Source organism: Nematolebias whitei, chromosome 11 (genome assembly GCF_014905685.2).
Source record: "Nematolebias whitei isolate Nwh7 chromosome 11, NemWhi1, whole genome shotgun sequence".
NCBI classification, from domain to species: domain Eukaryota; kingdom Metazoa; phylum Chordata; class Actinopteri; order Cyprinodontiformes; family Rivulidae; genus Nematolebias; species Nematolebias whitei.
This window is the reverse complement of record NC_056508.1, coordinates 28,933,359-28,959,219: the sequence shown is the minus strand read 5'-3', so window position 1 is coordinate 28,959,219 and position 25,861 is coordinate 28,933,359. Positions and strand designations below refer to the sequence as shown.

At 39.5% G+C, this 25,861-nt stretch overlaps 2 protein-coding genes across 3 annotated transcripts in view; both read left to right on the top strand.

Moving 5' to 3' along the window:
- LOC119416918 (nerve growth factor-like) overlaps window positions 1–10,478 on the top strand; it is a 32,475-nt gene extending 21,997 nt beyond the window's left edge. Inside the window, exons 2-3 of one of the 2 annotated variants that reach the window (XM_037684114.1) lie at window positions 8,930–9,037; window positions 9,420–10,478. In XM_037684114.1, coding sequence (XP_037540042.1) covers window positions 9,431–10,291 — 861 coding nt within the window. In that variant the 5' untranslated portion in view covers window positions 8,930–9,037; window positions 9,420–9,430 and the 3' untranslated portion in view covers window positions 10,292–10,478. Of the gene's footprint in view, window positions 1–8,929; window positions 9,038–9,066; window positions 9,092–9,419 lie in introns of those variants that run through there. The other variant, XM_037684113.1, reaches the window with a different exon arrangement.
- A 6,672-nt stretch (window positions 10,479–17,150) lies between these two features.
- The window catches only part of LOC119416917 (tetraspanin-2-like), a 10,198-nt gene continuing 1,487 nt past the window's right edge, over window positions 17,151–25,861 (top strand). The window contains exons 1-2 of the mRNA XM_037684111.1: window positions 17,151–17,315; window positions 23,122–23,224. Coding sequence (XP_037540039.1) covers window positions 17,247–17,315; window positions 23,122–23,224 — 172 coding nt within the window. The 5' untranslated portion in view covers window positions 17,151–17,246. The remainder of the gene's footprint in view (window positions 17,316–23,121; window positions 23,225–25,861) is intronic.

Below are 25,861 nucleotides of genomic sequence, written 5' to 3'. Positions count from 1 at the left end.
TGAATAAACGAGAACTTGCATTTGAAAGAGTTGGATGAAGATACTTCCTTTATTTTTTAAAGATCCTTTCCACTGCTGCCCTGATTTTGTCATGCTGTCCCTGATAGTCATATTTTATTCAAAATATCACAGCTGATGATAAGAAACATCTGGTAAAACTATACATATATACTCAGTACATGTCTTTTGAAACCTGCTATCAGTGTTTCATCTCCTGTTGTCTGTTTTATGGCTATATTACGAGTGTTTGCATGAAATGGTTGCCTAAGGCTTTCATGTGTTTAGGAAGTTTATTGGCAGCTGCGTTGGGAATTGTTCAGAAAATATGCACAGCTGCCTTGGTGAGTTCAGCTGCCATCAAAGTTTGAGTGAAATATTTTTGTCGATATTTAACAGCACGCACATTTTAAAAGTTTATTTCTTTTAACTGTGTGTCATTAACTATCTATCAAATCAATACAAGTTGTCTAAAACTATTTCCTATTATTATCACAGCATACTGGACCCTACAAGTTTAGGTTTGTTCATCTTGTATTTTTTTATTATTCCACTGGGAAATGAAACATTTTATTTATTTGTTTATTTATTCATTCATTTATTTAGTTAGTTTTGTAGGTTGTGAGCTGGTCAGGTTGTCACTGGTTGTCAGCCTTCTCAAGTCCTGGGGTCAGGGCTGTTTATTTAGAGTTTTAAGTATTTATGATGTACAACGGGAACTTTGGTTCTCACACCAAATGTATTTGAATCTGAAAGTCATAAGAACAGGAATGCATTAGTGTTTTCAAGCCACTGAAGAGATTTAGGAGGAAGTATGATAAAAGCAGAGGTGGAAAGAGTACTGAAAATTTGTACTCAAGTGCAAGTACTGTTACACTGCTTAAATTGTACTCAATTACAAGTAAAAGTACGTGTTATAAAATACTGAAGTGAAAGTACAAAGTACTCTTCTCAAAAACTACTCAGAGTATTAATTACTTTTTGACCAACTGATGTTTTCTTGTGTTGTCAATAAAATGCATTCAGATTGATTTACTGTATATAATCGCTACATTCAAGTACATTCTCAGACGCTCAGAAGCTCCGTCTTATTTGAGTACCAGACAAACTGATGGCAGTGACAATATCTAAGATCTTTGCATACTTAGCCAAACTAATAACCCACACATACAAACAGTAAAACATAATATCATACAGGTGTAAAACCTTGTATACATGAATATGTTTTTGATATTAGATGCTGAAGTCTTGTAGCTGCTATCACCGTAGAGATCAAACAAAGTTTGCATCTGGACTCTGTCTCCTTTTCACCCTCTGTACACGAAACATTCCTCCAGGTACGGCCACGGGCACTCGTCCTCAGCCTGTACCTCCTCATTTTCTCTGTTGACAGTGTTGGCCTCCATCTCCATTTTGTCTTTTTCTCCAAATCTTCGGTCCATAAATGACTCTCTACTCTACAGAGTTGTCCTTTGCTTACGTCATAGGTAACTGGCACGTTTGTGATCTGAGAGCCTTATTGGCTACAAAGATACAGATGAACGGTTTGAATATTAAAGCAAATTGTGGCCGTACTCAGTAGTTTACTCAGTAAATGTTTTTATATAAGCCATTGGAAAAACTCTTTTGAAAATATTAATTTACATAATGAAAGTGTGGGTGACACTGTTGGTTGAGCTGCCGCCTCTTAGTGAGAAGGTTGCTGGATTGAATCCCGGCCAGCACCATTCTGGGTGGAGTCTGCATGTTCTCTCTGTGCATGCATGGGTTTTCTCCGGGTACTCTGGTTTCCTCCCACAGACCAAAAACATGCATGTTAGGCTGACTGGTAACTAAATTATCCCTAGGTGTGAGTGAGAGAGTGAATGGTTGTTTGTCTTGTTTGTCTCTTATGTGTCCCTGTGATGGACTGGAGACCTGTCCAGAGTGTCCCCCACCTCTCACACAGTGATGGCTGGATATGGGCACCAGTGACCCCAGTGAACTGAAAAGGAAGAAGTGGGTAAAGATGATGGATGGATGGATGGATGGATGGATGGATGGATGGATGGATGGATTGAATTGTCTTTGTGTTGACCCTGTGATAAACTGCAACCTGTCCATGTGGATAATTGAGTGAATTGTCAATCCTAGTGAAATCAGGTCTGCTAGTATTTATTTTGCATCCCTTGTGAAAGTCTCGACTACACCTACATGCATTAGAACTTGTAGGTCTTTGCAAGTAAAGCAAATTTCCAGAATTTTGAGCACTGACCAAGCCTCAGTAATTCAAGGCAGTATTTTTGAAAACAAATAACTCTCTTTGAATATCATAAGGTCAAGTCACTGCAGCGACACTTTACATTTCCAAAGATTATTTGTGATTATTGTCAAATTGTAGCCTGGCAAAAATGTTGTCTTTTTTAACGTTTTTTATTTTTATTTTTATTTACGTCAAGCCTGCACTTTGGTTATTATTGTACTAAGGGAATAAATGATAGCTGCATTTAAAGTGCGATGAGTTTTTATGTCCCGTTTATTCCCAACTCATTCCATCAGCATTTATTTGACATCCTGTTAAATTTATAACAGGAGTGTGCTTTCATTGTGGCCACAAGAGACACTGCATGATTTCATTTTACGTGACAAAAACTTGATTCAAGATAGTATCTTGGCTGTTGTATGACTTCCACATGGCAGCTCATCTAAAGTGTGACAAGCTAATTTTCTTTGCTCAAAGGCTTTCGTTGCATTTGTGAATAGAACGCTGAATAGAGAGAACTGGAAGCTGTGCCGTAGTTATCAATGGAGCAATAAGAAGGCTTTCTGGGGTGAAAGGATAAATTCATCAACTTTGAATATTAACTGCAGAGATGAAACATTCCCGAAAAGTCACGCTCACTCAGGGGGAAAAAGAGCGAGTTGACCTGGCGGTCATCCGGCTTGAAAATTATTTCCAGTGGTTGACAGCAGGAGGAAATTCACTACACTGAGCTGACGAGAGACAGGGAGAAACTGTTTACCTTTCTCTGTGTTCCTCTGCATCACTCTCGCTCCATCTTTTTCCCCCCTCTCTCCACCTCTGCTGCTGTCAGTCTCGCCTTCTCACCCCCTCATAATCTGATGCGGTTGTCATCACTGTGAGTGTTGTGCGTGTTTGTTTGAGCGAACCGTTGACACAGTGCTCCTGCACATCTTTTAGCAGAGACTTGTAACTAATGACTAGCGTATCGCACAGACAGGAGGATGTCCTTGCTTACTGTAAACTAACCGCCTACAGACGGAAGGCAATGCTCTCCTTTCATGGTCTGAGCCACCTGCGATGCTTTCGGAGCTCTTCAACAGAAAAACGAAAGCAGAGTCAAGTCAGAAGTTAGCTTTGTTGACTGGGTGACCAAATAAAAACACGCTACAGGCCAACACTAGTACCAGTAACAGTATGGCTGAGCTCCAATGCCTTTAGCTATGTAATATGTCTCTGTTTGAAGTGTTTTCTTCATGTGCTGCCTTGGGATTGGTTGTCCTTGGTCCCAACCTCACAGCTGTGGAAAGTCTTCCGCTCAACTTTCATCATCTTTCATTAGAAAGGATATTTGTACCAGTCAAACAAAATCTAGCAGATCCAGGTAGTGCCATATAACGCTTGTGCTTATGTGGAATTTAAAAATGATGAATGAGTCAACTTAAACTGGTCTTGCCTTACATTCCCTCTCAGTTTGCAGTAATCCCCCTGAAGCAGTTTAGTAAAGTCAGTTCTCATAGAGATCCTCCACATAAGCTCCTGTATGATGTATGATTCATAAAAACATTATTTAACAACGTCTCTGTTTACACCGCTGTGCATTAACACAGTATGCTGGCTGTCTGAATCATGACTCATACTGTTTGTCATTTATGTCATCGTAATGATTTTGGAATTCCTGTGTCGTTATTTGGCAAAAGAATTAACTCTTGCTTTCTTGTTCTTTAGGGCATCTCTCATTTGCGTTTGTGTTTCTATTTTTTCAACCTGGTTACCAAAGAGGAAAGAGACTCCTTTTAAAGGAGCTTCTCAAACTCACTATAAAGTTTTTTTTTTAATTATTATTATTTAAAGCCAGCATGATTGTATTTTGTGAAAATGAAACACATAAAATAATAATTTGATTTGAGCAAATTGACTCAGCAAATTTGACATTAAGCAAACATGAGTTACTTTTACCTTGAATATATTTACAAAGTACTTCATATGTGTGTCCAAATGCATAAACACTATGTGGACATATGAATACACCCCTAAATGTATTAGCTAATAGCACCTGTCTCCAAACCTTTTAACACATAGTAGTGCTCAAAATAATAATTGCAGAACAATTGTTGGTATCTTTGGCTAAATAATTCAGGCCAATTCAACAAAAGATCATAATAACGCCAAGTGTCTAAACAATCTTTGTAACTATGTTTTAATCTTAGCTCTTGGAACAGTTATGACAAATGTATGTGACAATCATGTTTTAAATTTGATTTGTGTCTGAAAATCATTAAGACCCTAAATTTGGGGTCGGATGTCCATTCATGAAGCTTCTCTGGTTAATAGAACCAAGAAAGTCAGGAAACACAACAAGTCATCATGCTTTGTTAACTTTATTTGTCAAATCTTAATTTTAAGGCAGCATTACAAGCCAACCCTAACTATAGGATTTATCAAAAAAGAAAGTCTAAAGCCCAGTTTTAAAACTGGACAATGTGTCAGCCTTACTGACAGAAACTGGAAGTTGGTTCCACAAGAGAGGAGCCTGATAACTGAAAGATCTTCCTCCCATTCTGCTTTTGGAAACTCTAGGAACTGTGAGTAAGCCTGCAGTCTGAGAACGACATGCTCAGTTAGGAAAATATGGAACAATAAGATCTCAAATATAAGATGTAGCTAGGTTGTTGAGAGCTTTGTAGGTTAGAAGTAAGTATTATTATTATTATTATTCCATCCATCCATTATCTTTTACCCGCTTCTTCTATTTTTTTGGGTCATGGGGGTCGCCGGTGCCCATGTCCAGCAATCACTGTGCGAGGGGCGGGGTACACCCTGGACAGGTCACAAGTCCATCACAGGGACACATAGAGACAAACAACCATTCACTCTCTCACTCACACCTAGGGACAATTGAGAGTTACCAGTCAGCCTAACATGCATGTTTTTGGTTTGTGGGAGGAAACTGGAGTATCCGGAGAAAACCCACGCATGCACAGAGAGAACATGCAAACTTCACCCAGAAAGGCCCCCGGGCTGGAATTTGAACCAGGGACCTGCTCGCTGAGAGGCAGCAGCTCTACCAGTTGCGCCACCGTGCTGCCATTCATATGTGGGTTTTCTCTGGGTACTCCGGTTTCCTCCCACAGACCAAAACATTCATGTTAGACTGATTGGTAACTCTAAATTGTCCCTAGGTGTGAGTAAGAGAGTGAATGGTTGTTTGTCTCCTTTGTCTCTATGTGTCCCTGTGATGGACTGGAGACCTGTCATGGGTGTACCCCGCCCCTCACACAACGATGGATGGATATGGACACCAGTGACTCCCACTCCCTAAAAAGGAAGAAGTGGGTAAAGATGATGGATGGATAATTATTATTATTATTGTTGTTGTTGTAGATTTGCTGCTGTGCTTGGTGTCATTGTTCTGCAGCATGACTGAGTTTTGACCAAACATCGTTTGGTCAAAACTCAACTTGTGTGTTGTATTTTATTGTTAACTGTTTTGTGTTTTTTGAGTGGCACAATATGTATTTTTTACTTTTTTTCATCTGCCTTAACTGTAAAGCACTTTGCTCAGTTTTTGTTGTTGTTATGTGCTATAGAAATAATTTGTCATTGAAATATGAATGGTTTCATACTTCACTCTTTAGAAAGCCAACAGAATACATAAGAACAAAAGTTATTTTTTTATAGTAGATACGCTTAACTTTAGGGTGCAGCTAATGTACTGTTTCTGCATAAAATTTAAATGACTTTGCAACTCAAACCTTACGTATGCATTGCTGTGTATGCTTGTGTTTGGTACTACGTGTACAGTATTTGTGTGTGAGGGTCAGAGGAATACACAGGCAGATTGTGGAGTAAGTGCCCAAGAAATCCTGTAACTCAGAGGTGTTCTCTAAACCTCTCTGACCCCTGTGCTCCTGAGATGCAGTGTTTATGCTGGCTCCAGCCCTGTTAAACACAAGCCACATATTTTTACCATGAGGATCCTCCGGGCTCAACCTGGGCCATAGAAACAGCGAGATGCCCGTCAGCCTGGATCAGTCAACTCACTGTATGTTTGGACCACCTCCTTAATGTGTATATGTGAAGCTGAGTGTGTTTGATTATGTTTACTGAAGGAAAAAAAAAAAAATCACTGTTAAATCAGTGTGTCAAAACGATAGTTTCTATCGGCCCAAGATTGCTTGATTGTTGCACAGACAGAATACAAAATGACCTTGTGGCAGGATTTGAACAAGTATTTACAAACCTGAAAACAAAATTACAACATTGCTACAGTTTTTCTTTTTTCATACCCAAGCCTTGCATTAAAAAAAGTTATCTTATGTAAAAAATACTTGACAGTTAATTTGTGATGAACTGATCAAGACGTTTATTTTTTCAGAAACGAAGTGGGGAAAAAGCTACGAATACAGTTCATATTCCTCAAAGCTAAACTGAGGATAACAGACATTTTGGCTAAGATATTTTTATCTGCTTCACATACTGCCTTGTACTGTTGTAGAAAATGTGGTTCTAAGAAAAAATTCTAGGCCTTGAACACTCTTAGCCTGTGGGAAAATACCTGAGCAAGGATTCAAAAGGCTAAAACTCTCCCTAGCAGCATAGTTAATATTCCAGTGACATTTTGATCAGTTTCAGCTGCTTGACTGTGTCTTTGCTTGCTGAAGACAAAGAAAAGCAGGCAACACTGACACCTGTGGATGACTCTCTGCTGCACGCAGAGGAATGAAGCAGAAGAATCGTTTTGTTCCTTCTAGAAGATTCATTGCTCCAGAAAGTTACTTGAAATAGTTTGGCTTAGGTTACCATTAATCACCAAATGTTTCCTAAGCCTTTCTATATCCAACCAGACGGCAGCAGCCTTGGTGATAAAATTAAACATGCAGAGCTACCTACGTATTTACAGCATCCATAAACTTTGTGGTATTCCAACTCAGTACCAGCACGACGGATGTTACAAACATCGTAGACATGTCAGAAGTCCTGACAGGTCAGTTTCAACTCACCTCAGTGACTTACTGAGTGTTTGCATGAGATACCATAGTGTGTATTCATACACACCACGTTATCTAAGCATGCTAACTATTCCCAAAAGCAGCCTCTCATGCATTCCTACATGCTCATGCATGTTGTGTATGTTTGCATAGTCACTGCAGGTATGGCTAGATCTGAACGCATGTGTTCACGTCCTCTGTCACTGTTTCATGATTTAGTGTTAGACAATAAATATAGTGCCTAGCATCTAATGAGGTGTGAAATTCCTTACATAACAATGTTTGGCACGTTGGAGCTCTAAGAATTAAACATGGTGTCATTAGTTTAGGTTAAAAAATGATCAATTGTACATCTGTAAAAATAGACATTTCAATCTAATACTGTGAAAGTCTAAAGAGATGAGAATTTAGTATGTCCATTCTGCTATTTACAAAAAGTAAGAGTATAATTTAGTTTTCTGTGGTTCCCTTAGGTCAAAATTGATCGGATCTTTTAAAATGGGATGCTATGGAAAGGTTATGAACAATAATTACTTGTTGTAGGTAGTTCTTTGAACAGCCGCTGTTTGGAGAAATAGTTTGTGCCTGTATTGATGAGCTAAAGGCTACTTTGAAATAGGCAAGTACAAAGTGGATTGTTGACATCTTTAACAACTCGTACTTCAAATTTGTCCTCATCATATTGTATACAGAAATCCTTCTGTATGTTTTCACATCTCTGAACAGTTCTGCCCCCGCTTATCTCGCTGATCTGCTGCAGCCATATGTCCCACAGCAATCTCTGAGGTCAGCAGATCAGATGCTCCTGTTGGTTCCAGGAACTTGTCATAAACTCAGAGGTGACAGGGCCTTCTCCGTTGCAAGTCCAAGACTGTGGAATGACTCACCACTATATTTTAAGTCTTGCTTAAAAAACCACTTTTATTCCCTGGCTTTTGACACTGGGTAACTTGGATATAATTCTGTATGTATTCTACAATGTTGGCCTTTTAGTTATTATCTTTGTTTCCATTTGGACCTATGTTTATATCCTGTCTTTTGCTTGTTTTTGCTGTACAGCAATTTGGTTGGTTGGCCTTGTTACTGTTTTAAGTGCTTTAAAAATAAAGTGGTATGGTATGGGTATGTGTTTATGCGATTTTTAAAACCTTTACATCTCCGTCAGTTTTGCATCATGTGGTTATTTTACAGGTATATTTATTTTACATGTCTCTTTTGTAAATTAGTCCTGGTGACTCATTGAGTCTAACCTTTATAAGTAAAGGTTGGATGAATTTTTATAGAATGTTATGATTATTTGTGAAGGAAAATAGTAGCACCTTGCTATATAAAACTCCTAGCGTAACATGGAGTAATTTCAGTAGAGATATCGTTCTAAAATATCCATGTGATTAATGGCATTGTAAAGGTCTAGAATCATTTTTATTTAAATTTTAAAGTTGTTATGAGACAGCAGTAATCCACTTTGGTTCTGGCACTATTCGGACAATATGTTAGCTAATTATCTGGTCAGAACCGAACTCTTTTTCTAAACTGGGGGTGTTCAGGTAGTCCTAATTTCTTTAGGAATATTGATCTAGAGTTCTGTGATTTAGCATGCTTTAATGTTTTATAACTTTAACCAGCTTTTTAAACAAATGTTTACATTTTATTGACAGCACTTCATTATCTTCAAGTAAAATGTCTACAAGTGCTTAGTTTCTGTGTGTTTGAGTTGCAGAACTGTGATTCAGAGGGTCCAGATGGCAACCATGATGGGCCCGGCCTTTGTTGGAGTCTGGCTCTAGAGTCCACAAGGGCTCTCACTTCAACCGGACACATTCCAAAGGTATTTATATACACCTACGACAGCAGCACATGAAACAAAACACACCTAACAAAAGTAAGACTGAAATGTTTCTGAGATGGTGAAACAGCCAAAACATCCGTGACTCTACGGCAATAACCCATCAAAAACACCTCTTAACTTTACCTTGTATAAATTTACAGTACAGCTCCTTCCTGGATGATTATAGTGCTTCAACAAGTCATTCTTAAATCGAAGTGCTTTTACAATTACCTTCTTAGCTTTTAAGATGAAGTGCCACCAACATCAAATAAATGACCATTCATGGTAAACGTCTACTTTGTCTGAGAGGTCTTGCTTGTTGAGAGAATTCTCAGAGCAGCTTAATGTTAAAACTGAAACTGTTTCCCTGTCCTCGACTCAGGACGTGTGCCCATGAGGTCGTCACCACTGGTCCTGCTCCTCCTGATTGGCGTCCAGGCTGTACTGAACATGGGAGGTGGATTGGCCCGGAGCACCAGGACAACCAATCGCAGGGCAGGACAGCAGGAGCCAGCAGCCAGGGACCACCTCTCACAGGACCACACTTTGCAGCAGAGTCATAGGACCACCCATCACAGGACCAAGAGGCCACATCGGGCAGCTTCAAATACACAGAACAAGAGCCTTGTCCTCGGACGATCCTCAGCAGGTGCCTCCCCTGATGCTTCAAGCCTAGTGGTGGACCCCAAACTCTTCTCTAAGAGACATTACCGCCCCTCACCCCGTGTTGTCTTTAGTGAGGTGCCCCCATCGCACGATGCCCTGGAAGGTGAAGACTATGACATTGAAGGCGTCAGAGGGGTGAGGGTGAGGCGCAGAGCAGGATCACACACCATGCATCGAGGAGAGTACTCTGTGTGTGACAGCATAAACGCCTGGGTGGGGAACCTGACACGAGCCACAGACATAGCAGGAAACGAGGTTACTGTGCTCCCCAATGTCACAATCAACAACGTGGTAAAAAAACAGTTCTTCTACGAGACCACCTGTCGATCCCCCACACACAGGGGCTTCGGGGCCGTGAACGGGGGACGACCCGGAGGTCGAGGTGGGAAACAGGGTTCCAAATCAGGCAACTCAGGTTGTCTTGGCATTGACAGTCGCCACTGGAACTCCTACTGCACTAACACACACATATTTGTAAGTGCCCTGACCGTCTTCAAGGAACGGACAGCCTGGCGTTTTATCCGTATTAATGCTGCGTGCGTGTGTGTTCTCAGCAGGAAGTCTTGGCCCAACAGACTGGGGCACTGACTGACGAGGATGACTCTGGACCTCTGGACTATGAAAGCGCACACACATTTTTACCGAACAGCCACTGCAGCTTTCTTGCCAAGCCAATACTCTAGTCCTTTCCTCCTCGACTCACACACTCCTACTGGTCACAGTTTTCAAGCAGCACACAGACAAAACACACACTTTTATTAAACCCCTCAGCCCCCTGACCCTACCTCAGTCAGAAAAGTCCTGGTTGTTTTAAGTTATACGGACTGTATGTCATATTTATATTTTATACAGTCAAATATGAAAGTATTTACAGTATGTGTATATATACAAAAGGAATTTGAGCTTTAAATGTTGATGTCATTTTTGTTGTGTTCATGTTATTTATTAAACATTTCATTATTTGCTTGTCTTATTTTATGTCTGTTTAACACACTGAAAGTCTGAATTTGGCTTTAAGATGTTCTGTTGTCAGATTATTATTCTTATTAGATTGAATAACTATTTTTTTTTTTTTGTAAATCCTCTCAACGCAGTGTTGTCTTTTTATATCATCAAGTTGTCCTAAAAGTCTGCACGTTTACAGTTTTGGTTTAACCTTGCACCACTCTCAGTTTTGCATTAATACTCATTTTGGCAGAAATGTTTTGATATTTCTGCAGGAAGTGCCCCAGCTTGCTAAGCTAGTTGCTACTATTTGTGCTAGTAGTTAGGAAAAGTTATTCTATGTAAACAGCCATGCAATATAACAATCAACAAATTGTAAAAGTTTATGCTATATACCATTTTCATGAACTAATATGAAACTTTTGAGGTTATAGCTGTTTTAGGAGGGCAGGAATTCACTGTTCTTCAAAGTAGATGTTAGCTTGACAGTCTTGTAAGACTTAAGCTCTACTTTTTCAAACCAAGGTCTTTCGAAGAGCGATCTGCAACAGGTACAGTATTACTTGTTTATAAGCTTTCCACAGAACCCCACATCAAAAGATCTGAACCACTGATTTAATCCAGAATTTGAGCGACACAGCTTCAGGGTTTAATTCCTACAAGAGGTCACAAGAAGCACTGAAATGACTGAGAAGGTGGTAAGAAAACAATTTATATCTCTACATGTTTAAGTTGAAGTTTCTGATTTCTCAAATAATTTAAAATGGAATAAACTTAGAGTGACTTATTTTAAATTTCAGGTGACCTTTTGTTGTCTGATACAGAACATCTAAAAGTAAAGGTTTGACCTAAAGGAAATTTCTAAACAAAAGCTGTTTGAGTTTCTTCCTATAAGAAAGAAATTTTATTCTCAAAATACAAACGTGAACGCCTTTTTGACCATACTGCGTTCGTATTAGGAGGTTTCTTGTCACTTGGGTCAGTCACTCTAAATGTCAAAAGTCCATGCTTGTACAAATTTGGAGCATGTTCAATAAATCACTAAAAACTTACAAATCAATAAATAAGCCACAAGATAACTGTATTTTTTTAAGGTTTTCTTTCACAATCAAAACTACTTAAATTACACTAAAACTGTTATCATAATAAATAAATTGCACAAAAGAAAACAAGGAAAGATAAAAAAAACAACTATTTTTCAAATGTTGCACTTGATAGTAAATTATATGCAAAAAGATTTACAATGACTTCTAAGTAGGAAATCAAAATGACACTCATAACATTAAAAAAAACACTAAATGCAATACAACTGGAAATCAATTTGCTTTCAAGGTTAAAGTTAACTCTTTGCACATTTAAAGGATGATATCATTAGAAGAACTGAAAAGTAAGAAGAAATGTTTATCAAGTGATCTGTAGGCAAACCGGCCAAACTGGCACAAGCCAGTGTCTTCTGCCAGTTCCAAGCACAGGTAAAGAGAGAGTTGAGTCAGGAAGGGCATCCGACATACAGTAAAACACTTTCACCAAAATAAACATGCGAGTTCATATAAACAGCATCATACTGGCTCGATCAACTTGTTAACAATGACAACCATGTTGACAAACAGGGTGACAACAGTAGCACAAGGAAATTGTGCTACTGTTAGACTACGAGGAGGGAAATGTATCAGGAGACTGAGGGAGAAGAGTCTAAGACTGAGGGTAGAACTCTACAATGATAGGCAAAGGTATACAGCTGGTTGACGTGATGCAGGGAAGGAAGGTAATTATTCTATTTGTGCAAGAAACCACATGGAGGGGCTGCAAGGCTCACAACATTGGGGCAGGGTTCACACTATTTATCATGATGTGGATAGGAACAGAAATGGAGTAGGGGTGGTCCTGAGGGAGGAGTTTACAAAGAATGTAGTAGAGGTGAAACGAGTGCCAGATATGGCAATGTGTCTGGAGGGAGAAGTAGAAGCTATAATGCTAAATGTTGTCAGTGGTTATGTTCTATAGGTTGGATGCAAGGCAAAGGAGAAAGAGAAGTTCTGGAAGGTTCTAGATCATATGTGTCAAACTCAAGGCCCAGGGGCCAAATGTGGCGCTCGTTGACATCGAAACGTAAAATACTTCTATCTCTTGAATTTTTTTCAGTAATCTTTGATTATGATGTTGAAAGCACAGGACATCAAATGAAACCAATCAAACTCTTGTTGAGGCCTGTGACCAAGAAAAGCTGTTGAGTATCTGATTTGAGTTAATCTAGTTTCTGAAATTGGCCATTAGTTTGAAAAGTGTTTAAATGTTGCCCCCTTTGGTAAGTGAGTTTGACAACCCTGATCTAGATGAAGTGATAGAGCTTCCCTGGTAGAAGAAAGTGGTGATTGAAGCAGATTTGAATAGCCAGGTGGGTGTAAGAAACAGAGGAGATGAGGGAGTGATGGGTAGGTTTGGTGTCAATGAAAGGAACCAGGAAGGACAGATGGTGGTGGACTATCAGAGGCACAGTACAGCTTGAACAACTAGATAAAGTTAGAGAGGCCAGACTGAGATGGTTTGAACATCTACAGAAGAGTGACAGTTGAGAATGAATAGAGGACATGGAGGTAGTTGGAGTGAGGGCAGAGGATGCAGAGGACAGAGTGAGCTGGAGGAGGATGTCTCACTGTGGAGACCCCTGACAATGAAACAACCAAAAGAAGAAAGAAGCGATATTTAGGCAACAAAATATCTGTGTGAATGTACATCAGGGGTGGTGCATCCCCTAAAATTAAAGGGAGGGGGGATTTCCAGGAGGACATTTTCACTTGTAAGTTCACTAATGGGAACAGAAGAAAAAGATCAATGAAGCCTAAAGAGATCAGTTTAAATAACAGAACAATAATTCAGAGCATTTTTTGTATGCATAATAGAGGACACAAACGTTTTACAGCACAAAACTCAACAAAGCTCTTTTGGCTAGGCAATATTACCCTCTTGTGGTCCAAAAATAAAACACTCCTTCTTAGTACATTTTAAAACTCTTCTCTCACCATCTTCGCCCTCTCATGTATCTGGTTCATTCTCTGCGTCACATATCACAAACCATTTGTAGTGAGTTTTAAGCACAGTTGTGTGCTGCCTCAAAATCTCATCAAGGCAAAACTCTCTGATCTAAAACGTTTTCAGAAATTAATTTAAAACAACTTCTTGCTTCTAAAGCTAAAAGGGGTATTACAGTGCCTTTTTTCTACTTTATTATACAACAAAAAGAGTTTTAATATATAAAACACTAACTAGCGAGTAAAGGATAAGTGTAAAGATGAATTTGAAGATATATGAATGTTTTGTTTTTTAACAGTTTTCCTACTATCTACACATACACAGATTAATTTAAGGTAGTATCGGATGACCAAAGACACTTCTACACATCGTTTGAACACAGATTTGTACTCTATATGACCATTATTCAGGATCCTGCATAGATAAAAAATAAACCCCTTGCTTAAAGATAATGCACCAACTTCACAGCAGATGGCGCTTCTCTGCCACAAAAGCACAGTAAAGTGTCATCCATCCATCCATCCATCCATCCATCCATCCATCCATCCATCCATCCATCCATTCATCCATTATCTTACCCGCTTCTTCCTTATTCGGGTTAGTAGGAGAGACCATATCTCTCCAGTTTTAGTGTCTCTCCATTGGCTTCTTGTCAAATCCAGAATAGAATTCAAAATCTTACTTCTAACCTACAAAGCTCTCAACAACCTGGCTCCATCTTATATTACAGATCTTATTGTTCCATATTTTCCTAACAGAGCACTTTGTTCTCAGGCTGCAGGTTCACTTGTGGTTCCTAGAATTTACAAAAACAGATCGGGAGGCAGATCTTTCAGTTATCAGGCTCCTCTCTTGTGGAACCAACTTCCAATCTCTGTCCGTGAGGCTGACGCATTATCCAGTTTTAAAACTGGGCTTAAGACTTTCCTTTTAGCTAAATCCTATAGTTAGGGTCAGCTTGGGTTTCCTGAGCTGTCCCTTAGTTATGCTGCTATAGGCTTAGACTGCTGGAGGACAAACTGACCACAATTTTCACTTTGCTACTGTCTTTACTTACTCTGCTCTACCTGTTTTGTATTTGTAATTACTTTTTCTATCCTTAACATGTGTTTTTTTGTCTTTCAGATACACCTGCACCTATACCTGGACCTATCATTCTGTGTTCGTCTGTCTCTCCTTCCTGTCCTCTCAACCAGCCGGTCAAAGCAGATGGCCGCTTGTCCTGAGCCTGGTTCTGCTGGAGGTTTCTTCCTGTTAAAAGGGAGTTTTTCCTTTCCACTGTTGCCATTGTGCTTGCTCAGGATGGGAGACTGTAACGAAGCCAAGATTCAACTTGTCTGCTGGATTCCTTAGATAGAGAACTTTACTAACTGGCTTTTATGTATGTGGATGTTCCTGTAAAGTGCCCTGAGACCACTTTGTTGAGATTTGGCGCTATATAAATAAACTGAATTGAATTGAATTGAATTGTGAGGTGTCACACTCAGACTAATAGTGTGAATGACTCTCAGCTACCGCCACACCAAAGTGTTGATTGATATCTCAAAATCTGACTGAGTCAGAGCCATTTTTCTGTTTTAGGTTGGTTGGCTGTAGCAGCCATCTTGAATTGGATGAACTCCAAAAGCTAATCAGTTGTAGATGATGATTACTTTCTTCACGTTTCATCAGAATATGTCCAGAGGTTCATGAGATGTTTTGGTAAAAGACACACAGACCCATGCACATACACAGGCAAAATTTTCTTTGCCTTTCAAGGGCGGGCAATAATAATCTGAGACCTTGAATAGGTCCCAAGTAAAAGAACAAGTAGTAATACATTAACTCACAATTGATTTCAACATATTTCCTAGAACTTCTGCTTCTTTGCAAATGACACATCAGTGTATGTATGTCAACATAACATATGTGCTCTAAATATGTGCCATTAGTATGTGTGTTGGTGCTATTTTTGTATTCATTCTCACAAAGGCTATAACCTTTGCCCTTTTTGTGTTTTTGCTCACATTCTTGGAACAACATAGCAACAGAGGCACTCATAACACATCCTACAAGCTGGGACTCAGTGGTCTTATCAGCTTGTCCTTTATTCTGGGTGCCATCCAAACTAAACATTTCTGTTTTCACTCACTTCTTCACAATTTCCCCTGACATTCTTAGAGCACAAACTTTTGTTATTAGGTCATTAAGTTGTAAGGCTGAATGCAGAAAACACATTGGTGACTTATCGGGTTTTTTTGCATCAAGTCTACCTCCCCACCCCCCTTCCCACATTGTGCCTCTATAACTCTGTCCTCCCTCCATCACTCAGTTTGGCTGAACTCTTTGTTCCTCTTATAAGGACATTTTCTAACCAAGGCCTAATTGCCTCTAATAAAAAATGAAGTGCTCTTTGGATGTTCAACCCACTGCTCTCTATGTGGAACATATTTATGTTGAACATTGGGTCCCACCCTGTTTCTGTGTCTGTCTGAGTCCTTTCTGCCTGCTTTAATTAGGTTTTAATACTGTCTTTGTGCTCAGAGACAGAAACAAGTGGACAAATACTCACACCAGGACTAAAGCCCTACCAAGTGGGTCCTGGACTTCTTAACCAACAAACTGCAGTCTGAGACTATCCACAACTTTTCCTCCTTCACCATAACCCTCAGCACTGGCTCCCCTCAGGGCTGTGTGTTGAGCCCCCCTCCTGTTCACTTTGCTCACATATGATTGTGCACCTATCCAGGCTGTCATATTGTAAAGTTTGCAGACAATACAGCGGTGGTTGGATGTGTTACAAACAACGATGAGTCCAGCTACAGGCAGGAGGTGGAACACCTGGAGAGCTGGTGCAGAAACAACAACCTGAAAATGACGGAGATGGTTGGGGATTTCAGACGGAGCAAACACACATATACATGGGCGTTTGTGTATAACTTCAGATTGCTGATTGAAACAGATGGCCGCTTGACCTGATCCTGGTTCTGCTAACGGTTTCTTCCTCATGAGGGAGTTTTTCTTTCCACTGTTGCCTTTATGCTTTTTCAAGATGAGAGTCATGTGATGAAGTTAAACTCATAGCAGATAAATAATGTTATTAACTTACTTTTTATATTCTGTTCAGTGCACTGAGATGACTTCTCTTGTGACTTGGCACTATATAAATAAACTGAATTGAAATGTATTTTTGTTTTCCTGCGTTGACAGAGATTTCCAGTTGAAAAAGGAAACTTGGGAAGAGACTGTATGAGGGTGTTGCAAACTCTTAAGGTAAATGTAACAGATTTGTCTAATCATATGTATTATTTCTAATGGGAATATAAATCAACAGTTCCATCGACTAGTCTCTACCCCCCTTCAGCCACCCTCTGCAGAATTGAAAGGGGCGGTCTGGAAAGAGTCTAAGCGGATACTGCGGTGTTTTGTGCGTGCGCGCGCCTGTGCGTGCGTGTTTGTGTGTGTTGGTGTGTGTGAGGGGGAGACAGGGTGCTTCTTGACGCGCAAGCGCCGCCGGGTGGACTGTTATTGTCACGTCGCGCGCAGTCAGTGGAACAATTGTTGTGTGGGGGTAAAACGTCCAGCCGACATGGGGAAGGTGGAAGGAGGCATGAAGTGCGTGAAATACATTTTGTTCGTGTTCAACTTCCTGTTCTGGGTAAGTAGAGCCGCGCGTGCCGCCGCTGTTTGGAGGTGATGCGACGCTGAGCAAGTGCAGCAGAATATTTACTCCCTCTGGAGCATCCAGGCTTTTACGTTTTTAATCCCCCTGCCAGACCTAATGCTTTAAATAGTCCGTGTCAGGGCTGCCCTGCGAGGCGCAGAAACTGTGACAGTCTGAGGGTTGTTGCGTTTTAGTTTTTTTTTATGTAGTTTTGGCTCAAACTGGATTTTCCACAGAGGAAAGGGGGGAAAAAATCGCCCTCTTTTTCCCCCCGGGTAAGCATGTTTTTGACAGGAAGACTGAATGAAGAGTCAGAGAGAGAGAGGGGAGAGTATGGAAAATAAACTGCTGGCTTCTCGCACCGCGTTGCCTTACAAACTGCAAAGTTGTTGACGCGCATTACAGCGCGCGCCCTCCTCCGCTTCCTCTGCTTTCAAAGCACAGAATCGATCAGGAGGAAGTTGTCTCATAAAACACGTGTTCGGTTTCTGCAAATTACCTTTGTTTGCTCCCATTTAGATGTGCCACTGCACTCATTCCTCATAATTTATTTGTGTAGTTGGGGGTGGGGGGGGGGGGGGACTCTAACAAGCATCTGTGGAGTGGATCAGTGGATCAGGCGCTGAGCGCACCGTGAATGCATCCATTGTGACAACAGGACAATGGCATAATTTCAGTATGATGCTAAAAGCCTGTCAGGGGTCTTTGAATGCAGCTGCCCATGTGTTCAACTGACCTGCCTGTTAGCAAAATATCTCGTGAACCTTTGGATTAATGGGTTTAATGTGGTTTAAGAATCTGGCATGAAAGACAACAGGTGATATGTGTTCCTTCATGGAGGCCTTTAATCATCATGTTGGAGACTACAGGATGAGTAAGAGGATTTAAAAAAAAACAACCTGCCTGTTAAAAATATAAATAAAAAAAGGATGAAATCTTGGCAGCACAGACACAGAGTGTTGCAGACGCAGAATAAAAGAGAAACGGGTCAGTGAGAGATCCAGGGGGATATTTGCATGTTCGTGCGCTCACATGGCACAGCAGGGACAGTTGGCAGGAATTTGACCCAGATGCTGATAAACTAGATCTGCAGTTATGGGTGCATGATTTATATTGTTTTTCATTTTGATGCTCAATTCTCCTAATTTAAATCAAAAGTTTAGATCTTGTAACAGGGTGTGTGTAACTTTTTCGGTTTGACAGAAAAGTTGATATAAAAACATCATCTCCGGTGCCGGCCTTTCGAGCCATAGTGCATTGGCCTGTTTGGTTAAAAATTAAGCTTGTGCCAAAAACAAATAAAAGCAAATGTTGCCTAAGTTTTTCTGAATTGTGGTGTTTTGGTTCAGTATATTATTTATTTTTGAGTCGTACGAGTCAAACAAGGTATTTCATAATGAAGTAGTTGTCTTTGCTTTGTTGTCCTGTTTTGTTTGTTGCATTATTTTGTTGAACTGCACAACTTTGTCATTTTATTAGCAAGTCAGCACCAGTGCCTTTCAGGGATTTTGGTCCTTTGTTACATTACATTAAAAAAATAGTGTGAGTCTTTGCCAAAAGTCGGACTGATTTTCTATTTTTACGCCATAGTATGACATCTATGACAATAAAAATACTCACATGTTATAATAAGTAGTAGTTTCTGCATTATGTGAACTATGCTCTGTTAATAAGTAAAACATCATATATTCATTGTTCATAAGAGTAAACACATTTTTATACTTACTGTTTCAGTTTTAAGTTTAATGCTGACTAAGTTAATAAGTATTGAATGAAATGGTGAATGTAATGAATCAAATAAGCAGCACATCCTTCAAACATCAAATGTGTTTTTTATTCAGAATTTTTTAAAAAAAAGAGGATTAGATTTAATACGACAACGTTTTAATGAAATGTAATGAGGTTCACCAAACTTTAAACAAACTGTTGTCATTCAGGCGATAACTAAAAGCAAAAGGTTGAAATGTCATGTTGTGTCATATTTAAAATGAATATTTCTAACATTCATGAGAAATACGGTGTAAAAGAATCATCGCCTCTTTATTACAGCTTGTTTATGACAGGATCGCTGTAACATCGCTGAACCTCAGAACATGAAGCATGAAGCTGTTGCACCTTCAAGCCAGCTGTAGAAAGCACAATTTATATTGTGCGTGTGTGTGTGTGTGTGTCTGTGTGCGAGAGAGAGTGAGAGAGAGCATAGTGGGACATGCCACATGGACACTGAGGCTTTGATTCTGTAAAGTTTGCATGTGTGAAAGGACACACAGAGAAGGTGCCACGCTCCGTCCATTTACCGGCTAGTTGGTGTAAGAGAGTAGAGGAATGCAACAGCTGGATTAAAGCGTTTAAATACTTTTTTATTTTAGGTGTTGCATGGGGAAAGTCTAGCAAGGTTAAGTCGGGTCCTCTGAACGGAATAAGACTGAGTTTGTTGCAGCTCCTCAGACTGAAGAAGTCTTTTGGATAAAAGACGAAACGTTTCAACAAAGAAGAATCCATCCAGAAGACCTGACTCAACCCTGTTGGGTTTTTCTACCTGGATTATTGAGCATACGTCAGGACACTCTTCTAAAAAGTCTCTAAAAAACATGGTGTCTCTGTGAATCCACCCTAACTCAAACTTGTACAAAGACATTTTGTGCATATTTTTCTCGTTTGTTGATGTTTTATTATCATTTTTGCTGCAAGGCATATCAGTTAAACACAAATTAGTATTTTAAAGGTTTGTGGTAATATCCACTACCTTCAGGGGTACTGCTGCTAAACATTGTTTCTACAAGCAGCCCTGCCAGTTTATTGTGGAGGTCAGTGTGAACCAACAGCCTGTCACGGAGCACAATGGGATTTACTCCACCCATAATTATCTCATTTCTATTTACACTCTCCATCTGCCCATCATTTTTAATGGGCCCCTGCATTGTGCTTTGTCCAAACACGTGAAAGACAGAGGACTACTTTAGAAAGCCTAAATCACTCCTAAATTACCACAAGATTTTAAGAAGTCTATAAACATCTTTTCTTTCTTGTACTATTTTTAACTCTATTTTACAGTAAAGCTTATTTCTTCTTTTTCCAAACCTTCAAAGTGCCACAGACTGTCTGTGACCACAGTTCTGAGTATGAGCTTTGCCCATGTTCTCATGGAAATTCCCCTTAAAATAACACCCTTTAACTGCCACATTAAAAAAAAAAATCTCCTTAAACCGTAACACAACTTTAATAACGCTTCAACAGAGTTATTTTCATCCACACTTTTTGAAAATTTGGACACAATCAGAGGCACTGGCCCTGAAAACTAATTATAAATGATTTATGCTAGTCTTTTTAAATTGCATAAAGGAATCAAAGGTTTACACTTCATTTTTCTTGTAGATCATAATTGTGTCTGCAAAAAAAAGAAAAAAAAGAATGGTCTGTAATGATTTGTTTTCTTCTTCCCTCTCTGTTTCACATTCATGTTTATTGTGTTGGTTTTTGCTCCTATATTGTGCACTTGAGCTTCACAGTAGGTCTTTGTCCTCTGGGGGGATTGGGAGGGAGAAGTGGAAGCGAGGTGGGGTTGATGAACACAAGGGGTGGGTCGGTTCAGGAAGGAGAAGGGAGGGGTGTGGCAGGTTAATGGGAGTGGAGCAGGGAGGGTATGTAGGCAGGGTGGGTGTTAATGGGTCATCTGGGATGAGCGGGCTGACAAGTGCTGATGTTGGGGATGCATTTAGCATATTAGCTGCTAGCTCTGAAAAGGCTTTTAACAATAACAGTAACGGCAGCTGCTTGTGGGGTAAACCTCTTATCAAACATTAACCAACCACATACTCATCCATTTAGCATCAACACTCTTCTTTTTGGACCTTGCTCCATCAAATGTTCTTTCAAATACCAACCTTGAACAGTTCCAGACTTCCTTTCCACTCTAATCCAAGCTCAATCCGTAAATCTGCAGATCTGCAGCTTTTGCTGCTCTATGCTTTATCACTTTGGACCTGCTAATCCCAAAACCCCCAAAGCTCAGCTGTCCCATACATCACCAAACATGACACTAAATCCTCAGTTTGGGAGGTAGCTGGCTTCCCAACACCTGTCCCGTTCTGATGCTTTACAACTGAGGTACTGGCTGTACTTCTGAGCAGCATGGTAAACTATAACCCAAACGTCTGGAGGAAAGAAGTGTGGACAGCAAGAATGGAATACGAGACACATGGGGGAAAGGAAAGCAAAGGGAGATTGCAGAACCAGACAAATACCGAAAACATTTGGGAAACAAAAGATCCCAAAGTTAAAAAGCGTCGGGTTATTTAGAGTTTTGCTTATTCTTTTTCAAAGTTTTTTTGCATCGCTGAAGGATTCACAAACAGTGGTTCACCTCAATCCTAGCTATAGGTCACAGATACATCATGTGGCAGCTGCTTCTAAATACTCTCCATTTTATTTCTCATATAATTTTTGTTTCTTCACATTTTTCTTCCCCTCATACACACGATGACTAATGCTGGTGCTCAAACTCAGCTTGAATGTTTTCAGAATCAAATTATAACAGTAAAACGTCACCATTGACCCTTGAAAGCATCTTGGATTTATTTTTAAAAGAAACATATTTTACAAAGTGCTTTTACACTGAGAATAAGCTTCTTTTTTTTTGTCAGAATCAAGTATGAATAATTTTTAATGTGAATCGATGGAGACTTTAATCAAGTAAAAGACGAGCTGTTTCCTTACATAGTATTTTCTTCTTTTCTCAACACGAGGTGCCACACTGCTGACCACAACCGAGCACGTCATTTTCTCCACACTGGAAAGTCGGTGATTACGAAAGAGTGGGGGTTAAAGTTACATAAATGGTATTTTCTGCAGACTGTTGCAGTAGTAGCTACTGTACAATAATTCAACTTTCATTCCATGATATTGAGCCTGACTTTGTTAATAATTTAGCTTAATAACACTGCTGTCTGCAAAAGATTAAACAATTGGACTAGTAAAATATAAAAACATGGTTAAAACAATAGTTTAGATTTCTGAAGTGGTGTTCTGTGTAATGTTTGAGAACAATATCTTACCTGTTACCAGATAACTCAACATGTAGAAACAGACAATAGCTAGTCTGAGTGAGGCCAAGACCAAAGTGGATGCTTGTTGTCTTAAAATAGCTCTAATTTTAATTGGAATAAATGTTTATGTGAACTCAATTCATAAAATTATACATGGCCATCAATTAGGCATCATATGGTTATTGACAGGCATTTAATGATTGTTTTAAGCACATATAGTGGCAGCAACAGAAAGCTGTAGCTCTGGAGCACCTGCAGAAATATCATAACACTTTTGCCATAATATCAGTGTATAATGATCCTAACTGTATAATAAAGGGTCATAAAACAGTATTCACACAAACTGCAGTAAAAGTTTTGAGACTGGAATTGTTTTAAAAAGGCATCAATCCATTATGGGCCCTGTCCCTCTTGGACTAGTTGTTAACTTGTCATATTATCACAATTAAACTTTGTTTCTTCAACTTGAAGTCATGCAAAGAGCAATCTATAAAAGTTTAAATATTTTTGCCCATAACCTTTCAACAAAACCCTTCATATTTAAAACATGTGCCTGAATACATGCAGCCATTCACCTGTTTGTCCCTGAATACATTCACCAAAAGTGTGGGAAGCAAGAAGGGGTGAAAATAAGAGCCATATTTATGAGCGCATTCGTTTGCGCTTCACATTTCTTCTATCTTCCTTTTCAGGTTTTCCTTTAACATCTTGTAATAAAAGTTAATGTGTGATTTTCTTTGGCTTTCTCCCTTCAGTTAATGGGATCGTTTGTTCTGGCAGTGGGACTATGGCTGCGTTTTGACCCTGAAACCGTTTCTCTCCTTAATGCTGATAAGGCTCCTGACACCTTCTTTCTTGGTGAGTGCCAGAGCACACCCGATCTTATCTTTACATTCAGGAAAACTCTGAAATACAATAAATGTTGTACATATGTTGCACACTTGACAACAATTTGCAAATTCTAAAAGAACAAAAAGACCAGTGACTTGCTTTGTTGCGTTTAAATATATGTTAATTTTACATGGTTGAGAGATCATTAGATATAAAAAAGGACAACTTTTTAATATAAATTTGCTGTTCTATAATATATTTTATCATGAGCTAAATCAAGTTATAGATTTTTTACGAGATTTAATCATGCAGAAGATGAGTGTGAAACAGGAAGTGGCTGCTGCACAAATCGAATGAGAGAGAATATGAAGGAAACCTTAGGACCTTTCAGTCTGTCTCTACCCAAATGGAAAGAGAGAGACACACACATGTCACAGAAAGAGATAAGGATCCATGGGAAATATCTGATGCAAAAGCAAGACTTACATAGAAAGAGTGCAGCGTGTAAAAATGTAGGAGGATGGGATCTAAAGTCAGTCATCAGTTCTGCTCTAAAACAAGCTGGGTGTGTGTACTCCTACATTACAGCACTTTGTTTAAAACTTACTAAAATATCTGTTATTTTAACCGTCTCAGATAAGGTCTTTCTTTTCCTAATTGGTAGCTTATGTTTTGTAATTGTACACTCGTGCAGTTTTTGACAAACACATTTGCATAAAATCCTATAATAATGCAGAGGTGTGTCATGAGGTTTGTCTGTGTGACTGACTAAAAGCTAGAATCAAATCTCCACGTGATGTATTGAAAGATGGGTGGCTCTACTCAAGTCTTCTGAGACCATAATGCTGCATGTGACTTTGGCAGGGAGAGGGTTTATTTTTCATTCAACCTTTATTTATCCAGGTCTCATTGAGTCACGAGGACTCATTTTCAAGAGAGACCTGTTTTAGACAGACAAAGTATAACTACAGACAACAAAATACAACAATAAAAAAAAACAATTTTAAATAAATAGTAGATATAATAACAATCAAATCAAGGTGTCATATAAAACAAGGTATAAAGGCCTGAGAGCGCACGTTGTAACTGCAATGACAGCATGACATGTCGGAGAAGCTATAAGAATGCAGCAAACCAAGGAGGGATTTATAGATGAAGATGTATCAGTGTGAGAGCCTACGTGTAGATAATGATGACCAACTGGCCAATGATTGCAGTGATGGGTACGGTAGTTACAACCAGTTTTGAACCTTAGTGCCCCATGGTAGACAGCATCCAACATCTGCAAGGAGCTGGCAGGGGCATTCATGTAAATAATGTATCCATAATCAATGGCTGGTAAGAAAGTAGCAGCTGCCACACATTTCCTAGCATTCAGAGTTAAGCAAGATGTATTTCTGAAAAAGAAACCCAGTTTCAATTTCAGTTTCTTTATAAAGTTTTCAACATGTGCCCTTAAAGAGAGATGTGCATCAATTAAATTTCACAGGTATTTGTAAGAATCCACAAACTCAATAGGAACACCATGCATGGATGAGATAAGAGGAAGAACTGCTGGCACCAGCTTTCTGTTTGAAAACAACACCCCCTTGGTTTTATCTGCATATGGTACCAGTTTGAGATGGAACAAGTCAGACTGAATGATGTCAAACGCAGACTGTAGAAGCTGGAAAACCTTGGCAACTGTGTTAGCTCAGCAAGAGACAATTGTATCATCAGCAAAGAGATGCAAAGAGGCCTCAGGAATGTTTTTGACCTACTTATATAAATTGTAAGATGAGTGGATCCTAAAACTGAGCCTTGTGGCACACCGTTAGTGACTGTTTGACCTCAAAAACACGACAGAGTGCCAAACGGATGATATTTATTTATTTAATTTTTATTTACCTTTTATTTATACAGGTAGTCTCACTGAGTCACAAGAACTCATTTTCAGGAGAAACTTGTTTGGGAGCAGATGATGGGGGTTCAGGGCCTTGCTCAAGGGCCCAGAATGGGGCAAATGAGAGTGGAGGCAGATGTAGGTGTTTCACCTTTTTCCACCTACATTTTGATGTTGTCAGTCTGGGGAGTTGAACCTGCGACTTTCCAATCACAGGCCCATCTTCTCTAACCTCTGCGCCACCACTCCCCATGCATCAATCAACCACCCACAGGACTCTTCTTCTTGTGCTATAAAAATAAAATGAAAATATCCCACAAATAAGTTGCAAATTGGTTCTATGTTTGTGTTTGCTTGCAAGAAGCAGAGCAATCAGTGGCTGACATTAGAATATCAAAGTGAAATAAGATTTTAAAATAACAATAGAAATCACCACTTATTTATATACATTTGGTATGAGAAGTTTCCTATGACTCCCACCTGAGTTGGTTTGACAAGCAGCAGACTGATGCACCCTCTGTGAAGTTTTGCCTCACTGTGGACCACGTTTGGTTGCAAGCACACTCCTAAACCAATCGGGTTCCTCTTTTCATTTGAACTGATTATCTTTATTATTTGCTTTGTGAGTAGAAAACAAGTTAGACTCCTGCGAGAGAGAGAGACGGACGGACGGACGGACGGACAGACGGACAGACGGACAGACGGATACACGGATAGACGGATAGACAGATAGACAGATAGACAGATAGATAGATAGATAGATAGATAGATAGATAGATAGA